Source organism: Hemicordylus capensis, chromosome 17, assembly GCF_027244095.1.
Source record: "Hemicordylus capensis ecotype Gifberg chromosome 17, rHemCap1.1.pri, whole genome shotgun sequence".
Taxonomy (NCBI): Eukaryota; Metazoa; Chordata; class Lepidosauria; order Squamata; family Cordylidae; genus Hemicordylus; species Hemicordylus capensis.
In genome coordinates this window covers 466,607-489,085 of record NC_069673.1, presented here as the reverse complement: position 1 = coordinate 489,085, position 22,479 = coordinate 466,607, and the positions used below count along the sequence as shown (strand labels likewise).

General features: G+C 64.4%; 1 protein-coding gene across 1 annotated transcript in view; it reads left to right on the top strand.

The window, feature by feature from the left end:
- The window catches only part of NOTCH1 (notch receptor 1), an 81,964-nt gene that overhangs the window by 48,760 nt on the left and 10,725 nt on the right, over positions 1-22,479 (top strand). The window contains 22 exon segments of the mRNA XM_053282216.1: positions 2,518-2,631; positions 4,512-4,745; positions 5,331-5,441; positions 5,529-5,721; positions 6,243-6,388; positions 7,540-7,653; positions 9,048-9,167; positions 11,607-11,759; positions 12,761-12,989; positions 13,411-13,612; positions 14,514-14,667; positions 14,969-15,153; positions 15,892-16,024; positions 17,235-17,489; positions 17,853-17,965; positions 18,451-18,541; positions 18,544-18,800; positions 18,802-19,019; positions 19,722-19,854; positions 19,856-20,094; positions 20,096-20,167; positions 21,210-21,358. Coding sequence (XP_053138191.1) covers positions 2,518-2,631; positions 4,512-4,745; positions 5,331-5,441; positions 5,529-5,721; positions 6,243-6,388; positions 7,540-7,653; positions 9,048-9,167; positions 11,607-11,759; positions 12,761-12,989; positions 13,411-13,612; positions 14,514-14,667; positions 14,969-15,153; positions 15,892-16,024; positions 17,235-17,489; positions 17,853-17,965; positions 18,451-18,541; positions 18,544-18,800; positions 18,802-19,019; positions 19,722-19,854; positions 19,856-20,094; positions 20,096-20,167; positions 21,210-21,358 — 3,615 coding nt within the window.

The following is a 22,479-nucleotide window of genomic DNA, read 5'->3' as shown; positions in this document are numbered from 1 at the left end:
AGCTGGAGAGGGCATTCCTGCCGGGCCAGGGCGGAGCCGCCTTCTGCTCTGGCGAGGCTGTTCCTGCCGTCTGCTCGGAGTCTCTCGGCACCTGCTAAGCATGGCCACTGAATGGGGCTTCTGTGTACAGAAACAACAAAGAATCTTCTTGTGGCACCACACAGAGGAGTGCATTTACTGCTGCAGTCATGCCAGTTGGTTGGCTTTAAGATGCCACCGGACTCTGCGTTTGCTGCCACGGACACATTGTTCCCAGGTGGTTTGCATAGCAAAAGGTGTGAGGAAAGGGTTCCTGTCCCCAGAGGGCTGACGGTCTTTTAAAAAAGGCCGCCCGACCTCTGAACAAGCTGGTTGATTTTTTGAAATTGGGAGGGAGCGTTCCAGGGCTTGGGAGAGAACGTCTCCCTCCCTCCTGGGCAGAGCTCTGGAGAGCACGTCGTCTCCCCCCACACGTGGGGCTGAGCTCTCTTCTATTCCTCGGGCTCTAACAATGCAGGGGGCCTCAAGTCCTCCAAGCAGAGGGGCTTGGACTACAGGCCCCTTCGCCTCCGGCCAAGCTCCCAGTGGCCCCCTATGCAGAACCCCTCTGGAAGCTCCGGTTAAAGGCAATTGTGGCAAAATACCACAGCAACTACCATGCATTAATTCTCCGGATGCTTTGGGTCAATTCATGGATGACACATGTTTAGGCATGCGCCCCCCCCCCATTTCTCTCTCTCTCTCTCTCTCTCTGTGTATATGCAAATGAAAGCAGCATATGTGTGGCCACATGGGGACCCTCTAGGCACTCACGGGGGAGCTGTGAGTGCCTGCAAAGCCCTGCCCGGGGTCTGTTCTGTGGCATGCCTAAGTGTGCCTTCCGTGGAGGGGTGGGCGAAATCTCCAACTAGCAGAACTAGCTCCGGGGGCCCCAGGCACATGAATATGGCCCTGGTGGCCTCTCTGTGCCTGAGAGGCTGGAGCAGGCTGTGCCCGCTTCAGAAGGAGCCCTGCACTCTCCTCCCTGCGTGGGCAAGGGCAAGGGCTCCTTCCGCCCCTTGGAGAGAAGCCGCCCCCCCCAACTCAGACATGTCAGATTGTGCATCTCAGCAGAGCTGCCCTTGCCACAGGCACAAAGAGCCCTTCCAGCGAAAACCCTCCTCCCCCTTGGAGAGAGAGTGAGGATCCCATTTAAAGAACAGCAACAACAAACTTTGCACTTGAAAGGGACCCTGGTTTGGGAATGGGCCGGGTGTGTGTGTGTCGCCGGGGAGGGACGCAGTCCGTGGGGCCGGGCGAGAGAATGGGAGAGAATAGGCGAAGAAGAAGAAGGCGGAGGGCAGCCTCCTCTAGAGATGCAAATCAGGCCTCCCCTTGCCATTCAGAGCCCCCAGTAGCCATCTCCATGGCGACGGAGAGCTGACCCAGCAAGAACTTGGCATGGGGAGGGAGCCTTCTCCCGATCTGCTGCCCCCCCACACCGGGGGCCATACGGAAACCAGTTGTGTGAAACCAGTTGTGCGGGGAATCCGTGCCCCCGAAGATCGCACCCCCACGCCGACATGGAGTTACTGCCGTGCTTGGACTTAGCTGGGGGCCGCGGCCAGGGATAGAGTGCGCTCTGTGTGTGTGTGTGTGTGTGTGTGAGAGAGAGAGAGAGAGATGGGGGGGGGGTTTCAGTCTCTCTTCATCTCCCCACCCGATGATGGGGAGTTCAAAGGCACCGAGGGGTCCCGGATGTCTGTGGAGTGAGGATGAGCTTGTGTGTTGAGCTGGACTCTGCCTTGGTCCTCGTTGGCTTCCCAGAGTGGAGAAGCCAGATGTGTCCGTGGGCTGCCTCCCTTGCCCCAGGCGGTGGGCCACGTGGGTGGGCCACGCGGGTCCCGGCAGGGCTTCCGAAGGCGCCGGGAAGAGCCTGGAAAGCATGTCCTCCCCCTCAGCTGGCTCTTCTGGAGAAGCCAGGGCCAAACAGAAAGGTGGCATTTCGGGACATTTTTGGAGGCAGCAGTTTGGGGGAAATCCCCTCATGGTTTAACGGTACCCAACAGGGGTTGGTCCTTCGGGCTCGGAAACAGCTGGAAAGAGGAGGTTTCCAGGCCGCCATGATCTGTTTTACTGTTCTCAAGTCCTGTTCTGCTTTGGGAAGATAGATGGGAAGGCCCCATGCCTCCCACACCCCACCACTGGGGGAAAACCCCTCCGGCTCACCCCCGTGACTGGGGGTCAGGGGGCAGGCCTGTCTCCCAGGCCCATAAAGCCTGCAGACGGACACTTCCCTGTCTCCGGTGCCTCTCGGGTTAGTTCGTTTGGGCCGGAAAGCAGAGCGAGCCCGAATTCCTCGAGGTTTCCTTCCTGGTGCCTTGCGGCGGCCTCTTCCTTGCACCTGGCCAGTGTCCAGGCATCCCGTGGCTGTTTCCAAGCCTGGTTTGGTCACCTCGGAGGTCTCCTCAGATGGAGGGAAACGACCATTGGGTGGGGGGGGTGGACCTGAGCCCGCAGTGCTCCTGGGCCAAGCTCACCCCGCTCTTCCCCCCGCAGGCTTCAACGGCCACCTGTGCCAGTATGACAATGACGAGTGTGCCAGCACCCCCTGCAAGAACGGGGCCAGGTGTGTGGACGGCCCCAACTCCTACACCTGCGAGTGCACTGAAGGTAGGTGGCCTGAGGAGTCCGGATCATGGCCAGAGGGCCACAGCCCACATGCGGTTCCGTGGGGGGTGGGGGGGTTTCTGGCCTCCTTTCCTGGGGGAGGCAGATGGCCATAAGCTGCAGTGGGCATCTGTGGGCGGGCTCTTCCTGCTCTGGGCAGGCTTCCTTAGCCGCCGCTCACGGGCCCCTCTGCCCCTGCTTGCAATGGTGCCCCTAATCCGTGGGCCTCGCCTGGATCGAGGCAGCCCGTCCTGTGGCCTGCTGAGCCAGTGGCAGCCCGTGAGCCGTATCCAGTGGCCTGCCGGGTCTTGGCCAGTCCCAGCACAGCCGGTGGCTTCCTCCTGGCCCCAGGCAGCCTCCCGACCCCGAGGCTGTGCTGCTGCAGAGGGGCCGGGGCAATCCTGCCTCTGGGGGGCGCGGCCTGGTTCCCCTCTGCCCCCTCTCTGGCTGTGTGCAGCAGTGCCCTCCCTCTCGGATCCGGGCGGGCATTCCTGGGGGCAGCAGGGCTCCAGGGCGTCTCCCTGCCGCCCGGCCCCTCGCCTCCGCCGCGGGGAGGAGAGCGCAGGGACGCAGCCGCCGCTCTGGCCCCCGTGGGGACCCGAACCCCCCGGGGCGGGGCTGTGTGTGCTGGAGGAGTGAAATCTGAGGAGCGCCTGGACAATGGCAGCGACAGGAGCCCCGGCAGCAAACAGTGGGGCTTTTGTGGGGCAGCTCCCGCCAGAAATCTTCCAGCTGAACAGTCTCGAATGAGTGTCTTGGTCAGGCTGGAGTGGCGATGAAAGGCTGGCCTGCGGATTCCGCGGGGGGCTCCGTCAAAGCCCCACTTTGTCCTCCTCCCCCCCCCCCCCGCCCTGCACTTCCCCGTTGGATAATGGGTGCTGCTATTGTCCCTCGGTGCGGGCAGCCACTCGTCCCGGCCCCTCCCTGCCCTCTCGGATCGGCCGATCCGAGCTGCAGGCAGACGAGCGGAGACAAGAGGCCGCCGGCTCTGGCCGCCAGTGAAAGGAAGAGAGAGAGAGAGAGCGCGCAAGCGAGGGCCGGCCAGCACCAGCGTTCCTGAGAGGGGGCTCATTGTGCCCTCGGGGGACAAAGCCAGCCTCTCTGCATGCGGGGGGAGGAGGAGGAGGAGGAGGAGGAGGAGGAGGAGGAGGAGGGCTCCTTCCTCGCCTCGGCCTCCCTCTCCTCCCCGCCAGCCAGCCCTTGGCCACGTGTGCAGCCGGTGCTTCTGCCAGGTCTCGCCCACATCTGCCTGGGGAGCGGTTGCAGGTGCCTGGCAGAAGCCCGGGGCTTGGCTTCCAGCGGCTGCCCCCCCCCCAGTGGGTGCCTCCTGCACGGCTGCAAGAGACCCCCCCCCCCGGCTTCTGCTGCTGCTGCCGCGGACCCGAGAGGGACTTGCCTCTTTCGGAACTCGGGAAGTCCGTACGAATCTGTAGAGCCCGAGGCTGTTCCGGGCCAGCTCCCTGAGGCTCTCCCACTGAATATACCCCCTGCCGCCCCATAGCCCGTGCCTCAATAAAGCCCCAGAGAGGGCAGGAGCTGGCGATCCAGAGAGCCTTCCACTCGGCCCTCCTCCCAGCCCGTCGGTCTCCCTTTGAGCAAACCTCTCGGCCACCACCCTGCAGCGTTCAGCACCCCAGATCCGTCGTCCAGAAGTGACTCACCCCCTCCCAGAATCCCTTTGCCTCCAGCCCTTCTCGGCTTTGACCAGGAACAGTGTGAGAAGCCTGCCTTAGGCTTGCTTGCCTGTCTGCCTGCTCCAGGGGTGTCCAGCTGCTGCCCAGGAATAGGTGGCCCGGCTTTTAGCCCGCTGCTGCCTGCCTGGGATGCACGGCTCTCTCTGCCTTGCTCTGACGTTCTGATGCAGAGCGTCCTTTCTGCCCCAGGTTTTTCCGGGCCCCACTGTGAGACGGACATTAACGACTGCGACCCAGACCCCTGCCACTACGGTACCTGCCAGGACCGCATTGCCACCTTCACGTGCCTCTGCCGGCCTGGGTACACTGGCCACCGCTGCGACATCAACATCAACGAGTGCCAAAGCCAGCCGTGTAGGAACGGCGGGACCTGCCAGGACAAGAACAACGCCTACAGCTGCCTGTGCCTCAAGGGGACGACGGGTGAGCGCAGGGGGAGGAGGCCTGAGCAGCGTGGCCCCTCCTCGCCGGCTGTTAGACACCCCTGCGGGGCGGGCTTTGGGCTGGAAACCAAGTCCCCAAGGCCAAGTCGGCCTGTTGAGGTGGGGCAAGCCAGAGGGTGGCCCGGTCCTGGGCGGGACTCTGCGTGTCCCCGTGCGGGGAGGGGGGTCCGGTCAAACGGCCAGGCCTGTGCCCGGACCATCAGATTCTGCTGGCGGCCATGCAGCTGGTAGCAGCTCATCCTTACCACCTTCGCAATGGCCGCAGAAACGAGCACTCTGGGGAGGAGGCCCGTGTGGTGCTGGGCGCCCTGCTCGCCAGAGGGCTGGGGGCACTCGCCATTGGCGAGCTGGCAAGTGGGTTTGTAGCTGCCTGCACAGACACGCAAGGGCCATGGTCACTGGGGGCTCAGCCCAGCATGGCCAAGGAACCTCTTTCCTCCTCCTCCTCCTCCTCCTCGAGCCACGTTCATTTCCAAAGCGTCTTCATGGTTGTATAGGAAGCCGCCCCCCAAATCAGTGGGCCCCCAGTTCTGCCCAGTTCGAATGCCGACTTTCTTTTTTGAAGGCCCCAACTGCGAAATCAACCTGGACGACTGCGCCAGCAACCCCTGTGACTACGGCAAGTGCATTGACAGAATCAACGGCTACGAGTGTGCCTGTGAGCCAGGATACACAGGTGAGTGGGCAGCCGGTGGGGCTAGTGCATGTGGGGCTTGGCAGCGAGGGGGCCGATGTTGCACCAACCTCTTCCCCGCCCCCGCAGGGAGGATGTGCAACGTCAACATTGACGAGTGTGCCAGCAACCCTTGCCACAATGGCGGCACCTGCCACGACCTCATCAACGGCTTCACCTGCACCTGCCCAGAAGGGTTCCATGACGGCACCTGCCTCTCGGAAGTCAACGAGTGCAACAGCAACCCTTGCATCCACGGGAGATGCAACGACGGGCTGAACGGGTATGTGTGCGGGGAGGCCACGGGTCCCACGGGGAGGGCCAGCCCAGACGTGCTGCTGACACGGGTGGGGCAGGGCCAGCAGAGTTGGGCCCTGGTGGGTCAGGCCAAGAAACAAGCCTGGCCCGGACCCACTTCTAGGGGGTCGGGCCAGACCTCCTGACTTGCTGTGCCCTCTTGCTACAAAGACAGGTTGGTCTCACGGATTTCCCTGCAGATCTCATCCCTCTAGCTATCCCTTGGGGCCCGGAGTCAGGACCCACTGTGGGTTCGAGTCCTCCTGACCCACACCAGCACACAGTCTGAAAGGTGTGGGGCAACTGCCAAGGAGGGAACTGCCACGACTGTGGGCAGCCCACGCGTGGGAAGATTGGGGGGCTGCCGGGCAGCCAGCTGGCCCTCCTGCTGGCTGTGCAGGACACACGCTCCGGGAGCAGACTCGCCGCCGCGCCCCACACCCTCCTCCCCCAAGGCCGAGCCGTCCGGCGGTGTGGCTCATGAGCCTTCTGCTCCTCCTCTCCAAGCTACAAGTGCGATTGTGACTCGGGATGGAGCGGGACCAACTGCGACATCAACAACAACGAGTGCGACTCCAATCCGTGCACGAACGGCGGGACCTGCAAGGACATGACGGGCGGCTACATCTGCACCTGCCAGGAGGGCTTCAGCGGTCAGTGCCTTGGGGAGGGGGACGGGCTGGGGGGGGCACGGCTGGCGACCTGCTTCGGCTGCTCTTCTCTGAAGACCCTCCAAAGAACGTCCTTTGTTCCTTTTCTTCAAAATGGCGTACGCTGAATGTGCCGGGAATATCGCAGGATCAAGTCCGTTGCAGGTGTGGGTGTTGAATTGGGTCGCACTGTGGTGGTCCCGCTTCCCTGTCAGTTCAGGAGCCTCACGTGGCCTCAAATGCCGCTGAGGGTTAGGTTCAAGATCGCCGCCCTTCTGGTCAGTGCCATGCCCAGCTGTGCGGAGGCACACGGGCTTTGTGGAGCTGAACGTGGATTTTCCCAGGCGGTGTGAGGGTGACTGCGGTCACCCGTTATTACAGCCCCCCCCTCCCTTGGAGACCTCCCCCAGTTTCATTCCCCACCTCAAGATCACCATCGGCCTTTGGATCAGGAGGCCCCAGTCACGGATGGCTTTGGGGGCCTGGTCTTGCCAGCCACTGCGGTTCTTCTGGGGAGGAGTCTAGTCTAGTCTTCCTCTGTCCTCACGGCTTCTCCCCAGTGCTCTGGGGCACCCTCCGGTCCTCCCACTGAGAGGCCGGTTCTTTGAAGACAGGCTTGCTGGGGGACGGGGCCTTCTTCTTCTTCTTCTTCTTCTTCTTCTTCTTCGCTGGCTCCCTCCCTGCCTGCTCTGTGACGCCCCACCCCGATTCCACCCTCCCGTCTTTTCTGCACCGCAGGGGCTCCCAACCCTGTGGCACCCCAGATCTGGCTCAACGGCAGTTCCCATCACCCCCGGCAAAAACAAGAGGTTGTGGCTGCAGCAGACGACGGGAGTTGTCGTTCCGCCACATCTGGGAGCCCCTGCCCTAGAGCATCTCCAGACCCCACCCCACGGATGCCCCCCGTGTTGGTGTGGAACCGAGCACCCCAGGTCCTCTGCCTTGGCTCAGAAGCCTTCCCCTCTTGGTCTCTTGCCTCTTTCCCACTGGTCACCCGACTGGCTCACACGGACCCATGGGTGCCTCCAGTTAAAAGGCTCTTGGGAGGCTGGGTGGGGAACAGTCCTGGGGGGGGGGGGAGACCCCACCACCCAGGCGGGAACTGTGGGCTGGAGGCTCTGATGGCGGGGTGGTCGGCCTCTCCTCCTCTCCAGGTCCCAACTGCCAGACCAACGTCAACGAATGTGCTTCCAATCCATGCCTGAACCAGGGGACCTGCATTGACGACGTTGCTGGCTACCAGTGCAACTGCCTGCCCCCGTATGCCGGTAAGAGGCTGCCTGCTGGCTGGACGCTGCCCCCACCAAGCCTCCAGCCCCTGCTTTGGGCACATGGATCGTGCCGGGGGAGGGGGCGCACAGGTGCCCCTCGCACTCGCTGGCCCTCCCTTCGGCCCTCTTGCACAGAAAAGAAGAGGCGGTTTGCACGTGGAGAACCTCAGTGCTGCCCCAGGGCCCCCCCGGCTGCTTGGACACGAAGCACACGCCTGCCCAGGTGGACTCCTGGCTTGCGCCCACTGAGGCCCCTTTGTCCCGCCTTGTCCCAGATCCTTGGAGACGGCAGAGGCCCCCTTGAAGCGCTTGGGCTAGAGGTTGGGAAGGGAGCCTCAAGGCCCTCCGGGTGGCGCAGAGCTCTTGCTTCCCTCTCTGCAGTTTAGCGCAGACATGCCCATCCAGGACACGGTCCCCCTTGGTTGGCTGTGGCGGGCGCGTCCTCTTCACCCTGACCTCTGGGGTGCTCTTTCAGAGAGCCTCCCCGGCTGGCCTTTGCTCAGCCTCGTTCCCTCCTTGCAAGCCGCCCCGTTGGTGCTTTTTTTGGAAAGGGGTCCGTCGGATCACCTGCCTAGCGGGCTGGTGGCTTCATGGGGTCGGAATTTCTGCTGAGGCGATTCCTCTCTGCCAGCTTCCTGCTTCCTCTAGCTGCACAAAATGGCAGCCTGTGCACAATTGGAGGAAGCCATGACTCCTTTCCTGCCTTCAGTGGTTGCCAAGGGAAGCAATTGGGAATGTGCAAGAGGGAGGGAGGGAGGGGAAGGCTCTGGCACACAGAGAAGCGCTTTAGATGATCCTGGCTGACAAGGAAGACGATGATAGCTGGGGATGATGTGGGCTTGGTCAACAGGAAGGCTGGTTGGCCCAGTGAGAGCCGAGGTGAAGGGAGAGAAAGGGGGGTGAGGTCGCCCCTCTCCAGCGCAGGTCCTCTTCTCTTGGCCAACCCAACAGGAGTTAGCAACCATGAACCCGTGAAGGGCAGGGCTGCCGGCTCCTTGGGAACGCACCTTTCCCAAATGCCCCTGAGCACGGAGAAGTTCAGGCCCTTCCCCCAGGAGGAAGTCTCTTGGAAGGGCTCCAGGGCAGCCCAGTTCTGACCCGGGCGGGGGGGGTGGGGGGAGCACAGGGAAGGCCCCATGGCTATTCATAGCCCATTGTGGGATCTGTGGGAATGGGGCGTTGTCTCTGGGAGGTGGTGGTGGCGGCGGTGGTGGTGGTGATGATGTCGGAAGCGCGGCTTGTAGCTGCACATGCGCTGGCGCCTGCCCAAGACTTCTTGGGAAGCGCAATCAAAACATGGGGTGTGCTCCTGCCATGGGGGGTTGGTGAGAGCGCAGCCCACTGACGGCGGGGGCGGGGTGTGTGTGTGTGTGTCTGTGCTTGGGTCACAGGGGTCACCTGCGGAGAGGTCCTGGCTCCCTGCGGACAGGGGCCCTGCAGGAACGGAGGCCAGTGCCGGGAGTCGGAGGACTACAAGAGCTTCTCCTGCGAGTGCCCTGCAGGCTGGCAAGGTAGGCATGGTCCCTGCTGGGGTGGGGGTGGCAAGGGGCGCGTGGGCCTCGCGGTGCCCTTGTCTGCCTTGATCCAGCCAGGGGAGGGAGAGGACAGGCCTGCTGCTGCTGCCGCCGCCCACTGCCTGCCTGTGTGGATTCGCAGCTCTGCTCCATGGCGCTGAGTGCTGCTGGCTCCCGAGCGGAATGTGCACAGGGCTTTGCCTTGGAAGGGCCAGAGAGCACGGGAGCAGCTCCCCTGCCACTGCCACAGCGCAGGCCTCCCCACCCCATCTTCCCCGTCCATCTGGCTCACGCTTGTCTACGCTGACTGGCAGCAGCTCGGCAGGGTTTCAGGCTCAGGGGTCTCGCCCTGCCCTGCCCTGCCCGGCCCGGCCTGGAGATGCTGCTGCCCGGGAGGGAACCTGGGACCTTCTGCACGCCCAGCAGATGCTCTGCCTCTGAGCTGTGGCCCCAGCCCTGAAGGGGAGCCGATGGTTCAACACCCAGTTTGCTTTCTTGGAAAGAACTCTGTTGGCAATGAAACAGCTTAGCAGTAGATACTTTCGGCAAATACTCAGTCAAGGTAAAGCTGTGCCGTCGAGTCAGTGTCGACTCCTGGCGCCCACAGAAAAGCCCTGCGGTTGTCTTTGGTGGAATCCCGGAGGGGTTTCCCACGGCTCTCTCCTCCCGCGCAGTAGGAGAGGATGATGCCTTTCAGCATCTTCCTAGATCGCTGCTGCTGCTGCTGCTGCCCGATATCGGTGCTTCCCATAGTCTGGGGAACAGACCAGCAGGGATTCGAACCAGCCACCTCTTGCTCCCTGGGCAAGTGACTTCCCCGCTGGGCCATTAGGCGGCTCAACTACTCAGCAAATATTTCAGCAACTACTCAAAGCGACAAATACTTTCGGTGCACCGTCATGCAGTAAGTGCCATGAACTGGTGGTGCTCAACTGTCGTAGCCCCCCTCTAAATGCAAACCGGGGCAGACCCTGCATAGCAAAGGGGACCATGCCGCTCCTCACCCCTGCAAGACCAGCTCTCCTCCCTCAGGTAGGCTGGTGTCTCCTGGGCTTTCTTGGAGTGGGGTAGCCGGGGGGTTCTTGCGCTTGGGCCCCCCAGACGCTGCTGAACTACCCAACTTCCGTCTTCCCCAGCCATGATATGGCCAAAAGTCCAGCAACATCTGGGGCCCCATGGTTGCCCCCCTCCCCTCGCCGGGCTAGTCAAGCGTCCAGCTTATTTCCAAAGGCAAAGACGTGGCCTGGGGTTCCTTAGAGGGGTTTTCCATTCAGGCCGACCCTCTGGGTGTTGAGCCCCTTTTGTTTCCGGGCACGTGTGCAGAGGCCGAAAGTGCCGGTTGAGCCTCCAGGATGGTGAGCTCCTCCTGGCCGATGATGCGGCTGAGAGGAGGGGGTGGAGTGTTCCCTCCTGCTCTCGAGAAAGAGGCCCGGAGCGGGGCCCAGGCCACCCCCTTCTCCTACTGCCGCGGCTTGATTTATAGCCTGACGTTGCAACCACGAACCTAGCCCTGGCTCACCCAGGATGCACCTGCCTCTGCACGCCGTGGGGAGCCGTTGCTCTTTCCCAGGCCTCTCCCCACCGCCATCCAGACTGATGGGCTGGGGGCTGGTCCCTGGCCTTGCTCGAAAGCCAGGCTCGCCCCCGTGTGCAGAAGACGTGCCCTTCTCTCGCGGAAGGACCTGGTGCTTCCCCTCGGGTGGCGCCATCCAGGGGCACATTCTGCCCTGGTGCCGTGATTCCAGGCCTGGCCCGTTTTCCGTGGGGTTTTCTGTGAGCCCAGACATCGCGGGGAAGGGACGGAGCTCGGGGGTGGAGGCTCTGTCTTGCCCGCAGGAGGCCCCCGGTTCATTTGCTGGCCGCATCTCCAGGGGGCGATGCTGGGAAAGACCCCTGAGCCGAAAAGCCTGGAGAGGGGCTGCTGCCAGCCAGTGTAGACACAGCGCTAAGTGGAGCCATGCAGCCATCGCGGGCTGGCAGAGCCCCAAGGTCAGTCCCTGGCCGCATCTCCAGGGAGGGCTGGAAAAGAGAGACACCCCCTTCCCCAGGTGAAGCCCTGGCCAGCTTGAATCATGGCTTGCTCTTACATCTGCCCCGATGCCAACCATGGTTAGTGCTAGCCAGGGTTTGCAGGCCCGCTGTGGGCCCTGCTTCCAGACTCCGATGAAGTCGAGACCTGGGTGTGCAGCGAAGCTTGCAGTGGGGTTCCAGCGGCCCCAGGCCTGCGCGGGTGACGTTTGTCATTGGTCCAAGTGTCGGGGGGTCCCACCCTCCCTTCCGTGCTCCCAAGCGGCACTGGTTTTGAGGATTTGGTTTGGCAAGATGCTCAGGTCTCTCACTTCCATTGATGTAATAGCGAGTTAAAAGCTGGGCAAGTGTTGGATGCTCTGAGCGCCAGGGGACAGCCTTTCCTAGAGGTCTGGATTCACTTTGCAGGGCAGACCTGTGAGATCGACATCAACGAATGCGTGAAGAATCCCTGCCGGAACGGCGCCAGCTGCCAGAACACGAACGGGAGCTACCGGTGCCTCTGCAGACCCGGCTTCGCAGGCGCCGTCTGCGAGACGGACATTGATGACTGCCAGCCCAGTAAGCATGGCTGCCGAGTGTGTGTGGGGGGGTGGGGGGGGCTTTGTCCAGGGAGCTGTGCAAAGTGGGGGGCGGCACAACGGCGAGGCGGAAGAGGTAGAAACGAGGGGGGCAAAACGGTTGATGGGTGAAAAGCGAGTCCCTCGGCGTTTCGAGGAATAGCCTCTTCTTCGGGGGAAGTCTTTATCCCGCAGAGTACAAAACGAGACTCTACTCCATCCAGTGCTCCCTACTATCAAGTAGCACAGCTTTGTTTCTTAGCCAGAAGGGCTCGCTGGATTCGGGGAGTTCCTCCGTGATGATGACTGGATTGATCGGGGAATTCCAGAAGTCGCGTGTGGGGCTGTGGTGTTCTAGTTTTGAGTCTCTGTATTCTTGTTATTGGCGGCCTTGCTTGGATTGGTATCCTTGCTTGGATTCTGGTCTCTGGCCGTAAAAAAGGAACTCTTACCAGTAGCGACTGGCCAGCCAATGGTTTTGCACCCGGTTTTGCACCAACCCACGGTTTTGCACCCTTGGCTGCTGCAGCCTCCTTCTTGCACATTGCCCCAAAGAGAGCCAGCTTAAGGGTCTGGCTAGGTCTGGGGAGACCCGGGTTCGGGAAAGCCCTCCTTGGCCACGCTGCTCGGTGAGCCGGCCTCGCCTTCCCGACAGGGCTGTTGTGAGGATAACAGTCGGGAGTACGAAGCACCCGCGTTGCCCTGAGCTCCTTGGAGAGGAGGAGGAGGAGGAGGTGCCAGTTGCTCACCTCCAGTGGGCAGAATGGCTGCTTGCATGGAAGAGCTCGGACCGGCTGCCGTCCCACACGGACCAGTGCGAGTCCCAGAATCTGCTGCATTTCCCCAACAAGCGAGGGCCCAACGGGGAGGAAGCCAAAGATTTTGCAGGCTGCTCTTCCTGAGTCCGGGGCGGGCCGAGAGGCCGGCTCTGGAGCAGCCAGACCGGCCGTGAGACCCGGCCGCCGCAGATGTGAGCCCCTCCCGTTCTCCCCCCACCTCCAGACCCCTGCCACAATGGCGGCTCCTGCTCCGACGGCGTCGACGCCTTTCTCTGCAAGTGCCTGGCCGGCTTCCAGGGCCCCAAGTGCGAGCAGGACATCAACGAGTGCGCCAGCAACCCCTGCAAGAACGGGGCCAACTGCACCGACTGCGTCAACAGCTACACCTGCACCTGCCCCTCCGGCTTCAGCGGGATCCACTGTGAGCTCAACACGCCCGACTGCACCGAGAGGTAGGCCCGGCTCGGCAGTGGGGCGCTGGGAGGGTCCTGCTGGGCGGCCCGGAGCAGATTGGGCCACAGCTGGGGGGTGAGGAGGAGTCCTGTGTGTGGCGGGAGAATCGGATGATGCCAAGGAGCGAATGCCGCCTTCTGCCCAGAATGGCAGGGTTGACGTGGCCGAGGGCTCGGGGTTCAGGCGGGCGAGGACTTGGCTTGTCAGCTGCCCTGTGTCGGTCTTAGGACTTGCGCGAGCGAGTGACGAGATGCAGGAGAGAGTTCTAGCCTGTGGCAGCAACGCCCGCCTGTCAACTGGTGAAACCTGGCAAAGGGCCCAGTGGCCCCACGGAGGCTGCCCCCCCCCCCCGCCGTGGAAGCCCTGCGCTTCCTGCTTCTGGCGGGGGTCACAATCCGCGCCCCCCTCCTGTGTCCTCAGCTCCTGCTTCAACGGCGGGACCTGCGTGGACGGCATCAACACCTTCACCTGCAAGTGCCGGCCGGGCTTCACGGGCATCTACTGCGAGCACGACATCAACGAGTGCGACTCCAAGCCCTGCCTGAACGGCGGCACCTGCCAGGACAGCTACGGGACCTACAAGTGCAGCTGCCCCCAGGGCTACACAGGGCCCAGCTGCCAGGTGAGCAGGAGGAGGAGCAGGCTGGCCAGCCACACATGCGCCACACCCCCCCCACACACACACTCGTCTCCCTCTGCCCCCCCCGGGCTCCTGCCCATGAAGCCCACCCTCTGGAAAAGCACCCAGCCTCCTCCTCCTGTCTGACTTGAGGTTTGGGGCGCTGGGTGTGGGCAGCATAGCTGGCGAGGAGCCAGGCGGGGTTGTGGGAGGGGGGGCGAGAGGAGGGCTCCGCAGTCTGGAGGGGGCTCCAGGCTGGGCTGGGCTGGGCGCCCTCCTTGGATCTTGCCCCCCAAGCCGTGGCGCCAGCCACCCCTGCCTCTGCCTTCCTGCCTCCAGGGGGGCCTTGGCAGGCGGGAGGGGGCGCACCGCCAGCCCCAGGAAGGAGGTTCCCCGCCTGCCAGGAACTCTGCCTCCTTCCAGCTGCGGCGCTTTTGCCGCCAAAGTTCCCCTTTGCAACGGCAAACAGGTTGGGGAGGCGCTGCGTTGGAGGTGGTCCAGCGGGAGCTGCCGAGCTCTGGGAAGGCGGAGGCTGCCGCGACCTGGACCTTGACATGCTGGCTGGGTCGCTGCAGCAGGAGGGGCCAGAGGGCGGGGCGGGGGCGGGGGGGGGCTGCCCCCTAAGTCCTTGGCCCCTGAGCCCTTCACAGCCTTCTGCCAGGAGTCCGTACAACGGGCCTGCGAGGGAGACTGGCGTGACGCCTGAAGGGCTGAGACGGGGAGTGTCTTGACGAGGCATCGCTGGCGAGCCAGTGGCCTCGACTGTGGCCGAGGCGGGACTTGAACCTGGCCCTCCCGGCCCCCCGCCCAGTCCCTCGGGGGCCCCCTTGTGCCCGCTGCAGGCACACGAGGAGCTGCCGGGCCACCCTCTCCTCCTCCTCCTCCTCTCCCTCCCCGCCCCCAGAACCTGGTGCACTGGTGCAGCTCCTTCCCCTGCAAGAACAACGGCAAGTGCCGGCAGAGGGACAACCGCTACGACTGCGAGTGCCCCAGCGGCTGGACCGGCTCCCACTGCGATGTCCCCAACGTCTCCTGCGAGGTGGCTGCCCGGCAGCAAGGTGCGGCCCCACTGGGTTAGGGTCCCACTCGCCTGCCTGCTTGCCGGGGGGGCTGCAGGTGTGGGGGGGGCGCCTTCCAAGCCAGGGCCCTGGCCCAAGTGGGGGCTGGCGCCTGGCGTGCAGAGGGTCCGTGGGGAGGGTCCTGGCCAGCCCAGCTGCGTCCTGCCCGCGGCTGTCTCCGACACTGGGAGGAGGAGGAGGCGCCGTGTGCTGTGCTGTGCTGGCGGCCGGGCCGGGCCTCCCTGCTCCTCCGCCTGCCTGCTGGGCCTGACCTCGGCCGCCTGGCCTTTGCTCCTTGCAGGGGTGGACGTCGGGCACCTGTGCAGGAACTCGGGCCAGTGCAGGGACCAGAACAACACCCACTTCTGCCGCTGCCAGGCCGGCTACACGGGCAGCTACTGTGAGGAGCAAGTGGACGAATGCTCCCCCAGCCCCTGCCAGAACGGGGCCACCTGCACCGACTACCTGGGAGGCTATTCCTGCGAGGTACGGCGGCGGGCCGGCAGGAGGGGTCCGTGTGCGTTCTGCCCCACAGGGAGGCCTCGGGACAGTGCCCGATACGAGGTGCCCGATACGAGGGAAGCCAGGCCTGCTGCCTGCGCACATGCGCACTGCTGGGAACAGAGAAGAGCCTCATGTCCCGCTCTGTCCCTCAAGGCAGGTCTGTGGACCGAGAAGCAGCCTGTGGGGATTCGCAGTGGGGCAGGGGCTGAGGCCAGGGGAGGCGATGGCACGATCCGCACCTCTGCGGGGCTGATGCAGGAAAGAGGGCCGGCCTCGCCCTCCTAGGCTGGAACGGCCGGGGGCAGATGATGGCGGCTGGACACGAGGCCAGCATGCTTCCTGGCCACAGGGGCGGGGGAGTCGTGGGCTCTCCCTCCCGGGATGCGCTCTCGCACTGTCAGTCCAGGGGGCTTCCTCGCCCAGCAGCGGCACGCAACCCCTCCCTTCCGTTCCCTGCCCAACGGATCCATCCCTCCCCTCACAAAAGCTGCCGTTTGGTCAACGGCTTCTTTGGTCCGAGTGTCCTTGCAAGGTGCTTGGACGTTCCGTGACATCACAGCAGCTCAGCCAGTCGCTGAGGAGAATGGGGGTGGCTGCCTTTCATCCCACAAGTGCGCAGGGGGCACAGAGGCCCGGTGGCAAGCGGCGAGAGCCGTAGCAGCGGCAGCACCCGTCTCAGGGAGCCTCACCGGTGCCCCCCCCCGTGCCCCCCTCTCGTAGTGCGTTGCCGGCTATCACGGCGTGAACTGCTCGGAGGAGATCAACGAGTGCCTCTCCCACCCCTGCCAGAACGGAGGGACTTGCATCGACCTCATCAACACCTACAAGTGCTCTTGTCCTCGAGGGACTCAAGGTGAGCAACGCGCCGCGAGCTGGGAGGCGGGGAAGGGGGGGTGCAGAGATGCCCACGCCTGGGGGGGGGCAGCAGCTGGAGTGGCTCTCCTAAGGGGGCACCAGAGGAGGCAGCTCAGGTGAGTCTCTCTCCCGTCCCACCCGAGAGCCACACTGCCTGCAGGTTCGTCAGGTAGAGTCACATGGCCAACCACACAGCGCTACCTGGCGAATGGCCGGCCTGCAGACTGTTGTGGCTCTCGGGCGGGATGGGGGGGGGGAGAGGAGGGACCTGAGCGGCTGCCAAGAAGCAGAGACCGCTGTGCCTCCTTCGCCCCCCCCCCCCGCAACTCATCAGGACTAGCTGCCTGGCTCAGTTTGCTGCTCCCCCTGGGGGTGTGAGTGTGGGGGGGGGACGGGACCCACTGCCGCTTGACTAAGAGTCCTGCCCAGAAAACCCTCCTTGCTGGGGGAGTGTGGGGGGGCAGGGCTGGGTGTCGCTGCAGTTCCAGGGGAGCAGGGAAGATGGCCTGCAGAAGGGGGGGGCTGCAACCCTCAGTCTTGTGGGGTGCATTTATTATCTCACTTATTTATTTAAAATATTTATGCCCCACATCTCCAACTCGGGGCGGCTCACAACATTAATAAAATAGACACGATATAAAATAAATAAATAAATAAAATAATAATAATAATAATTATTATTATTATTAAAATATTATATTATGATTAATAGTAATAATAATAATTACTACTAAATTAAATGAGTGAAAAGTCCAGGCTAAAACCACATTTAAAATTACAATTTTTTTTTATTTTTCGAGTTCCAAATGCAAAGTGATGAATAAGGCGCTTAAAACAGAGAGCTATAATGTTGTTTCCGCCGTGACATCCGCAGAGGCTTGGCTGTGGTGCGCACGCAGCGCGTGGGGGTCTCTCACACCTGGACCCCCCTGCCTTGCCCCCTGATGGTGGCTGTGTGGCCGAAATGTGTGGGGCTGGCCCCCTGCGAGGCCGGCCTGGAGCCGCAAGGCTGCTTGGGGGACTAGAACCGGGGCCTGGGAGGGCTGGCCCTGCAGCTCTGGAGGTGGCTCTGCACACGCCCGCCTCTGCGAGAGGAAGCTGGCGGGCTGTCCCGGGCTGGGGGGGGGGGCCCTTGCCGAGTGGCAGCCCCTCCCTCCCTCCCTCCCTCCAGCAGACCCCCCTCTCCCCCCTCTCCCCCCTCCCCACAGGGGTGCACTGCGAGATCAACGTGGACGACTGCCGCCTCTTTGACGCCAACGCCTCGGCGCCCAAGTGCTTCAACAACGGGAAGTGTGTCGACCGGGTGGGGGGCTACAGCTGCCTCTGCTCCCCGGGCTTCGTGGGGGAGCGCTGTGAGGGGGACGTCAACGAGTGCCTCTCCAACCCCTGCGACCCGCACGGCACCCAGAACTGCGTCCAGCGCATCAACAACTACAAGTGCGAGTGCCGGCCGGGCTATGCGGGTGAGTGGGGCTGCCGCTGTGGGGCCCCCCCCTTGCCCCGGGAGACGATGGGGGGGGCAGAGTTGGTCTCTGGGTGTGGAGCCCCCCACACACACACACACCCCAACCAGCCTCTGCCTGCCGTGTGCGCCGAGCGGGAGGGTGGGAGAGCCAGAGCTTTGGAGCCAAAGCAGTGGGACCCCTGTGCCCAGCGGCAGAGCCCCCGCCTGGCCTGCAGACGGCCCCAGGATCGTCTCCCAGCAGCCTCTCCAGGCAGGGCGGGGAAAGGTCCCTGGAGAGGCGCTGCCAGTCAGAGTCGGCCCGGCTGCGGTCTGGCTCGGCCCCTGCCCAACGAGCTCTTCTCCCCCCCCCCCGACCCTGCAGGGCGGCACTGCGAGACGGTGGTGGACAGCTGTCAGAACAAGCCCTGCAGGAATGGCGGGACGTGTGCCGTGGCCAGCAACACCCAGCGCGGCTTCATCTGCAAGTGCCCCCCGGTGGGTAGGGGGCCTTGGCTTCCGGGGGGTGGGGAGAAGGGCATGGCCACCGGGAGCCCGGCCAGGGAGGAGGGAGGAAGGGTGGTGGCCAGCCCCAAACAGGGCGCTGAGCACACTAGGTGGGGCTGACAGGCAATGCACTGGCGGGGCCTCGGTCCTGATTCGTGCCACCCCCACCCCACCCCACCCCACCCCACCCCACCCCACCCCACCCCAGTGACCGGAGCCCAGCCTCTGCACGCCAAGCCCTTCCGGGGACTAGCAGGAGGAGGGGTGGGAATCTCCCACAATGCCCTGCTGCTGGCCGCCGCCACCGCCGCCGCCGCGCTTCCCCGAGGCCTCCAGCAGGGCTGGTCCAGCTTGGCTTGTGGGCTGCCTGGCGGGGCCCGGCGGGCTCTTGTGGCAAACGGGGGGCCACACGTGGGGACCCTCCCTGGGACCGCTGGGTGTGTTCTGAGGCCGCCGCCGCCTTCTGCCGCCTGCAGGGCTTGGACGGGGCCACCTGCGAGAACGACGTGCGCAGCTGCGGGCCGCTGCGGTGCCTGAACGGCGGGACGTGCGTCTCCGGCCCGAAGAGCCCCGCTGCCTGTGCCTGGAGGGCTTCACGGGCCCCGCCTGCCAGTTCCCGGCCAGCAGCCCCTGCCACGCGGAGCCCTGCTACAACCGGGGCACCTGCCAGGCCACCCCGGAGGCGCCCCACTACCGCTGCCTCTGCCCGGCCAACTTCAACGGGCTCCACTGCCACATCCTGGACTTCGACTTCCGGGGGGGCGTCGGGCAGGACATCGCCCCGCCGGCCTTCGAGGAGGCCTGCGAGCTCCCCGCCTGCCCCCAGCCTGGCCGGCAACAAGTTCTGCGACGCCCAGTGCAACCACCACGCCTGCCACTGGGACGGGGGCGACTGCTCGCTCAACTTCAACGACCCCTGGAAGAACTGCTCCCAGGCCCTGCAGTGCTGGAAGTACTTCAACGACGGGAAGTGCGACGCCCAGTGCAACAACAGCGGCTGCCTCTACGACGGCTTCGACTGCCAGAAGGTGGAAGGCCAGTGCAAGTGAGTTCCGGCAGGATTGCTCCCCCCTCCGCCCGACCGCCCGCCAGGGAGTGGCTGGCAGGCCTCGGGCAGCCCTCAAGCACCTTCCTGGTGAGGCGGCGGCTTCTGGGCTCTTTACCTTGGAAACGAGGCAACCAGAGGGAGGAGCAGAGGGAGCTGCCGTCGGCTGAGTCAGACCCTCGGTCCCTCTAGCTCAGTATCGTCTACCCAGACTGGCAGCGCCTTCTCCAAGCTTGGAAAAGCCACATGAAACCGTTCCCCAGCCGTTGTGGGACTACAACTCCCATCGTGCCTTCGGCCGTTGTGGCTGGGGATGGTGGGAGTTGTAGTCCCACAGCAGCTGAGGACCCAAGGCCGGGAAACCTTGCCACCCACGATAGGGACAGAGGAAGCTGCCTTCTACTACCGAGTCAGGCCCTTGGTCCCTCTAGCTGAGCATTGTCTACCCAGACGGGGCAGCAGCTTCTCCCAGGTTGCAGGCAGGAGTCTCTCTTGGAGATGCCGCCAGGGAGGGAACCTGGGACCTTCCGCATGCAGGCAGAATACACGATGCTCTTCCCAGAGCGGCCCCGTTATCCCCCGAGAGGAGTATCTGGCAGTGCTGACCCCAGTCGCCCCCCCCCCCCCCGATTAGCAAAGGGGGGAATCGCGGAGATGCCTGCGGCGGCATCACGGCTTTCTCTCCCATTCCCCTCCGCCCAGCCCCCTCTACGACCAGTACTGCAAGGACCACTACTCCGACGGGCACTGCGACCAGGGGTGCAACAACGCCGAGTGTGAGTGGGACGGCCTGGACTGCGCCAACCACGTGCCGGAGAAGCTGGCCGAGGGCACCCCTGGTGGTGGTGGTGCTGACCCCGCCGGCCACCCTGCGGAACAACTCCCTGCACTTCCTGCGGGAGCTCAGCCGCGTCCTGCACACCAACGTGGTCTTCAAGAAGGACGCCAAGGGCGAGTTCATGATCTTCCCCTACTACGGGAACCCGGAGGAGCTCAAGAAGCACCACGTCAAGCGGTCCGTGGAGAGCTGGCCGGGCCTGCCCAGCGCGCTGAAGGCCTCGCTCTACTCGAGGGTCGGCGGGAGGCAGAAGAGGGGAACTGGACCAGATGGACGTCTGCGGGGTAAAGGGAGAGGCCCGCCGGGTTCCGTGCCGGGGCTGGCGTGCTGGGTGGAGCAGAAGCTGGCGGGCCAAGCCAGAAGGGCTCCGAGCCCCTCCAAGCCCCTCTGGCTGGGGAGGAGGGAGGGGCTGGAGAGCCCTTGGCCGGTGGGGCGGGGCTGCCCTGGAGCCGGGCGCATTGCCCGGCCTGCTTCCTAGAGCAGGCCTGTCCACCGCCCCCGTGCGATGGGGCACCCGGGCATTGCTTCCAGCTGGCCCGGCAGAGGACTGTCGAGCGAGACACCGGAGTCCTCTGCCTTGGACCCCCAAGTGCTTTTGGACGACATATCCCGTCGCCAGCTGCAGGAGCCAAAGGCTGCTGTGGCTGGAGATGGCACGGCTCGGGGGTCCAGCGGCCTCCGAGAACCAGAGCAGGTGCGGCTGCTGCTGCTGCTGCTTCTCCCCGCTTCTGGCTGGGCCCCCGAACCTCAGGCCACTTTGGGAGGGCCGTGGACACAGAGGCAGGGTCAGGCGGCTGCCCCCAGGGGGCGGGTTGTTGGGTGGTATCGTGCTGGTTGCCGCAGCGGTGGGGACAGGCCGGGCCTTTGCCAGAAGCGCCAGGAGAGAAGAGGCGGCTGCTGGGCACCTTCCTCCCCCGGCCCCGGCCCACCGCCGTGCCACTTCCAAAGCTTTGTGTAAGGCTCGGTTGTGGAGGGGGGGCCGGCCCCCATCGGGGGCCGTGGGGCAAGCCGGCCTTTGTCGGCCCCGCCGTATGTAGGGCCACCCCAGTGTGGGGAGGGAGGGGGGCTCGAGCCGTTCGGGGAGCCTTTGCTGCACACAGCACAGGGCCCTGAGCCGGCGCATTCCTAGGCCTGCCATGACATGCCCCCTTGCAAGTAGCGCCCCCCCCCCACCCCGCCCGTGGGTCCCGGGCTCCAGGGCCAGCAGCGAGGCCCTGACCCTAAGCCGGAGTGCGGCTGGAGGACTTGGGCTGGGCAGAGGTCCTGACACCCTGCGCGGGCAGAAGGCCCCGGCGTCGGTGTGGGCCCAGTGGCCGCGCTTCTCCCCTTGACCCCCTCCCTGACCCCTGCAGGTCGGTCATCCACCTGGAGATTGACAACCGCCAATGTGTCCAGTCGTCGTCCCAGTGCTTCCAGAGTACCACCGACGTGGCGGCTTTCCTGGGCGCTCTGGCCTCGCTGGGGAACCTGGACATCCCCTACAAGATCGAAGCCGTCAAGAGTAAGTGGCTGGAGAGGGCCGTGGCCGCCCTGCTGCTGCTGCTGCTGTGGCACGGGGAGCCGTCTCTTCACCGGTTTCCTTGAGCACAGAAAGGCTCCAGACAGAAGGAGCCATCCGCCTGCTCAGCGCAGGGACCACCCACTGCAGACTCAGGGGAGGGGGCGTCCAGGGGCGGCTCGGCAGGCCGCGTGCTGGGCTCTCTCGGGGCCTCCTTGGGGCCGGCTCCCTCTGCCCCCCCAGCCCACTCTCTGGGGAGGCCAGCCCAGGGCAAGCCCCAATGTCCTGGCGCCCCCAGCCGCTGGCTGCCTGCTGACCCGGCACGGGAAGCCAGCTGGGCATACGGCGGGTGTGCTTGGCTTGAGAGGATGCCCGGGCAGCAGGGACTGGGGGGGGGGAGGAGGTCGCCACGCAAGGACAGGTCCTGACCGGGCCTGAGGCGTGCTGGAAGGGTCCTGGGCTCTGACGGCCCTGAGACCTGAGCAATCCAAGGAAGGCAAGAGCGGGCTTAAGTTCCTAGTCCTGGAGGTGGCCGAGAGAGCCATCCACCGCCCTGGGCAGGTCCTGCTACACCCTCCTCCTCCTCGGGTACTGGTGGCAAGTGGAGACACACTTCCAGGAACCCAAACATCACCAAGGCACACACTTCAAAATGGAGAAAGCTTGTATTTGTCCGGCCGGCCGTTTGCCCTCCTGCCAGTTGGTCCTCCCTGCAGGGGGAGAGCCGTTGTCCAGCGGCCACTGGCGGGTGACTTTCTGCTGGGGACCGGAGCCACTTCTGTTTCTTTTGCCGGGAAGACCACTTTGAGAACTCCCCGTGGGTTGAGCCGAGAGGGGTGTCGAGAAGTTCCGAAGGACAGATTCCAGGGTCCTGGCCGGCGGAGACCCTGGGCGGAAGTGTTTGCCGCCAGAGTCGCTTGGGCCCCGCTGGGGCTGAACAGGAGGAGAGGAGGGCTCGGCGGCATCTGGAGGGCGGCCAGACGGGTCGCTTTGGCTGGACCAGAGCCCGCCTCTCACGAGGCCTCGAGTGCCCTCCGTGGGTGTCGAGAGAGAGGGAAGGGTGCCAGCCACGCCATGCAACCGATCCAGCCTGTGCAGTTGGTAGCTAACGAGGCCGAAAGCGC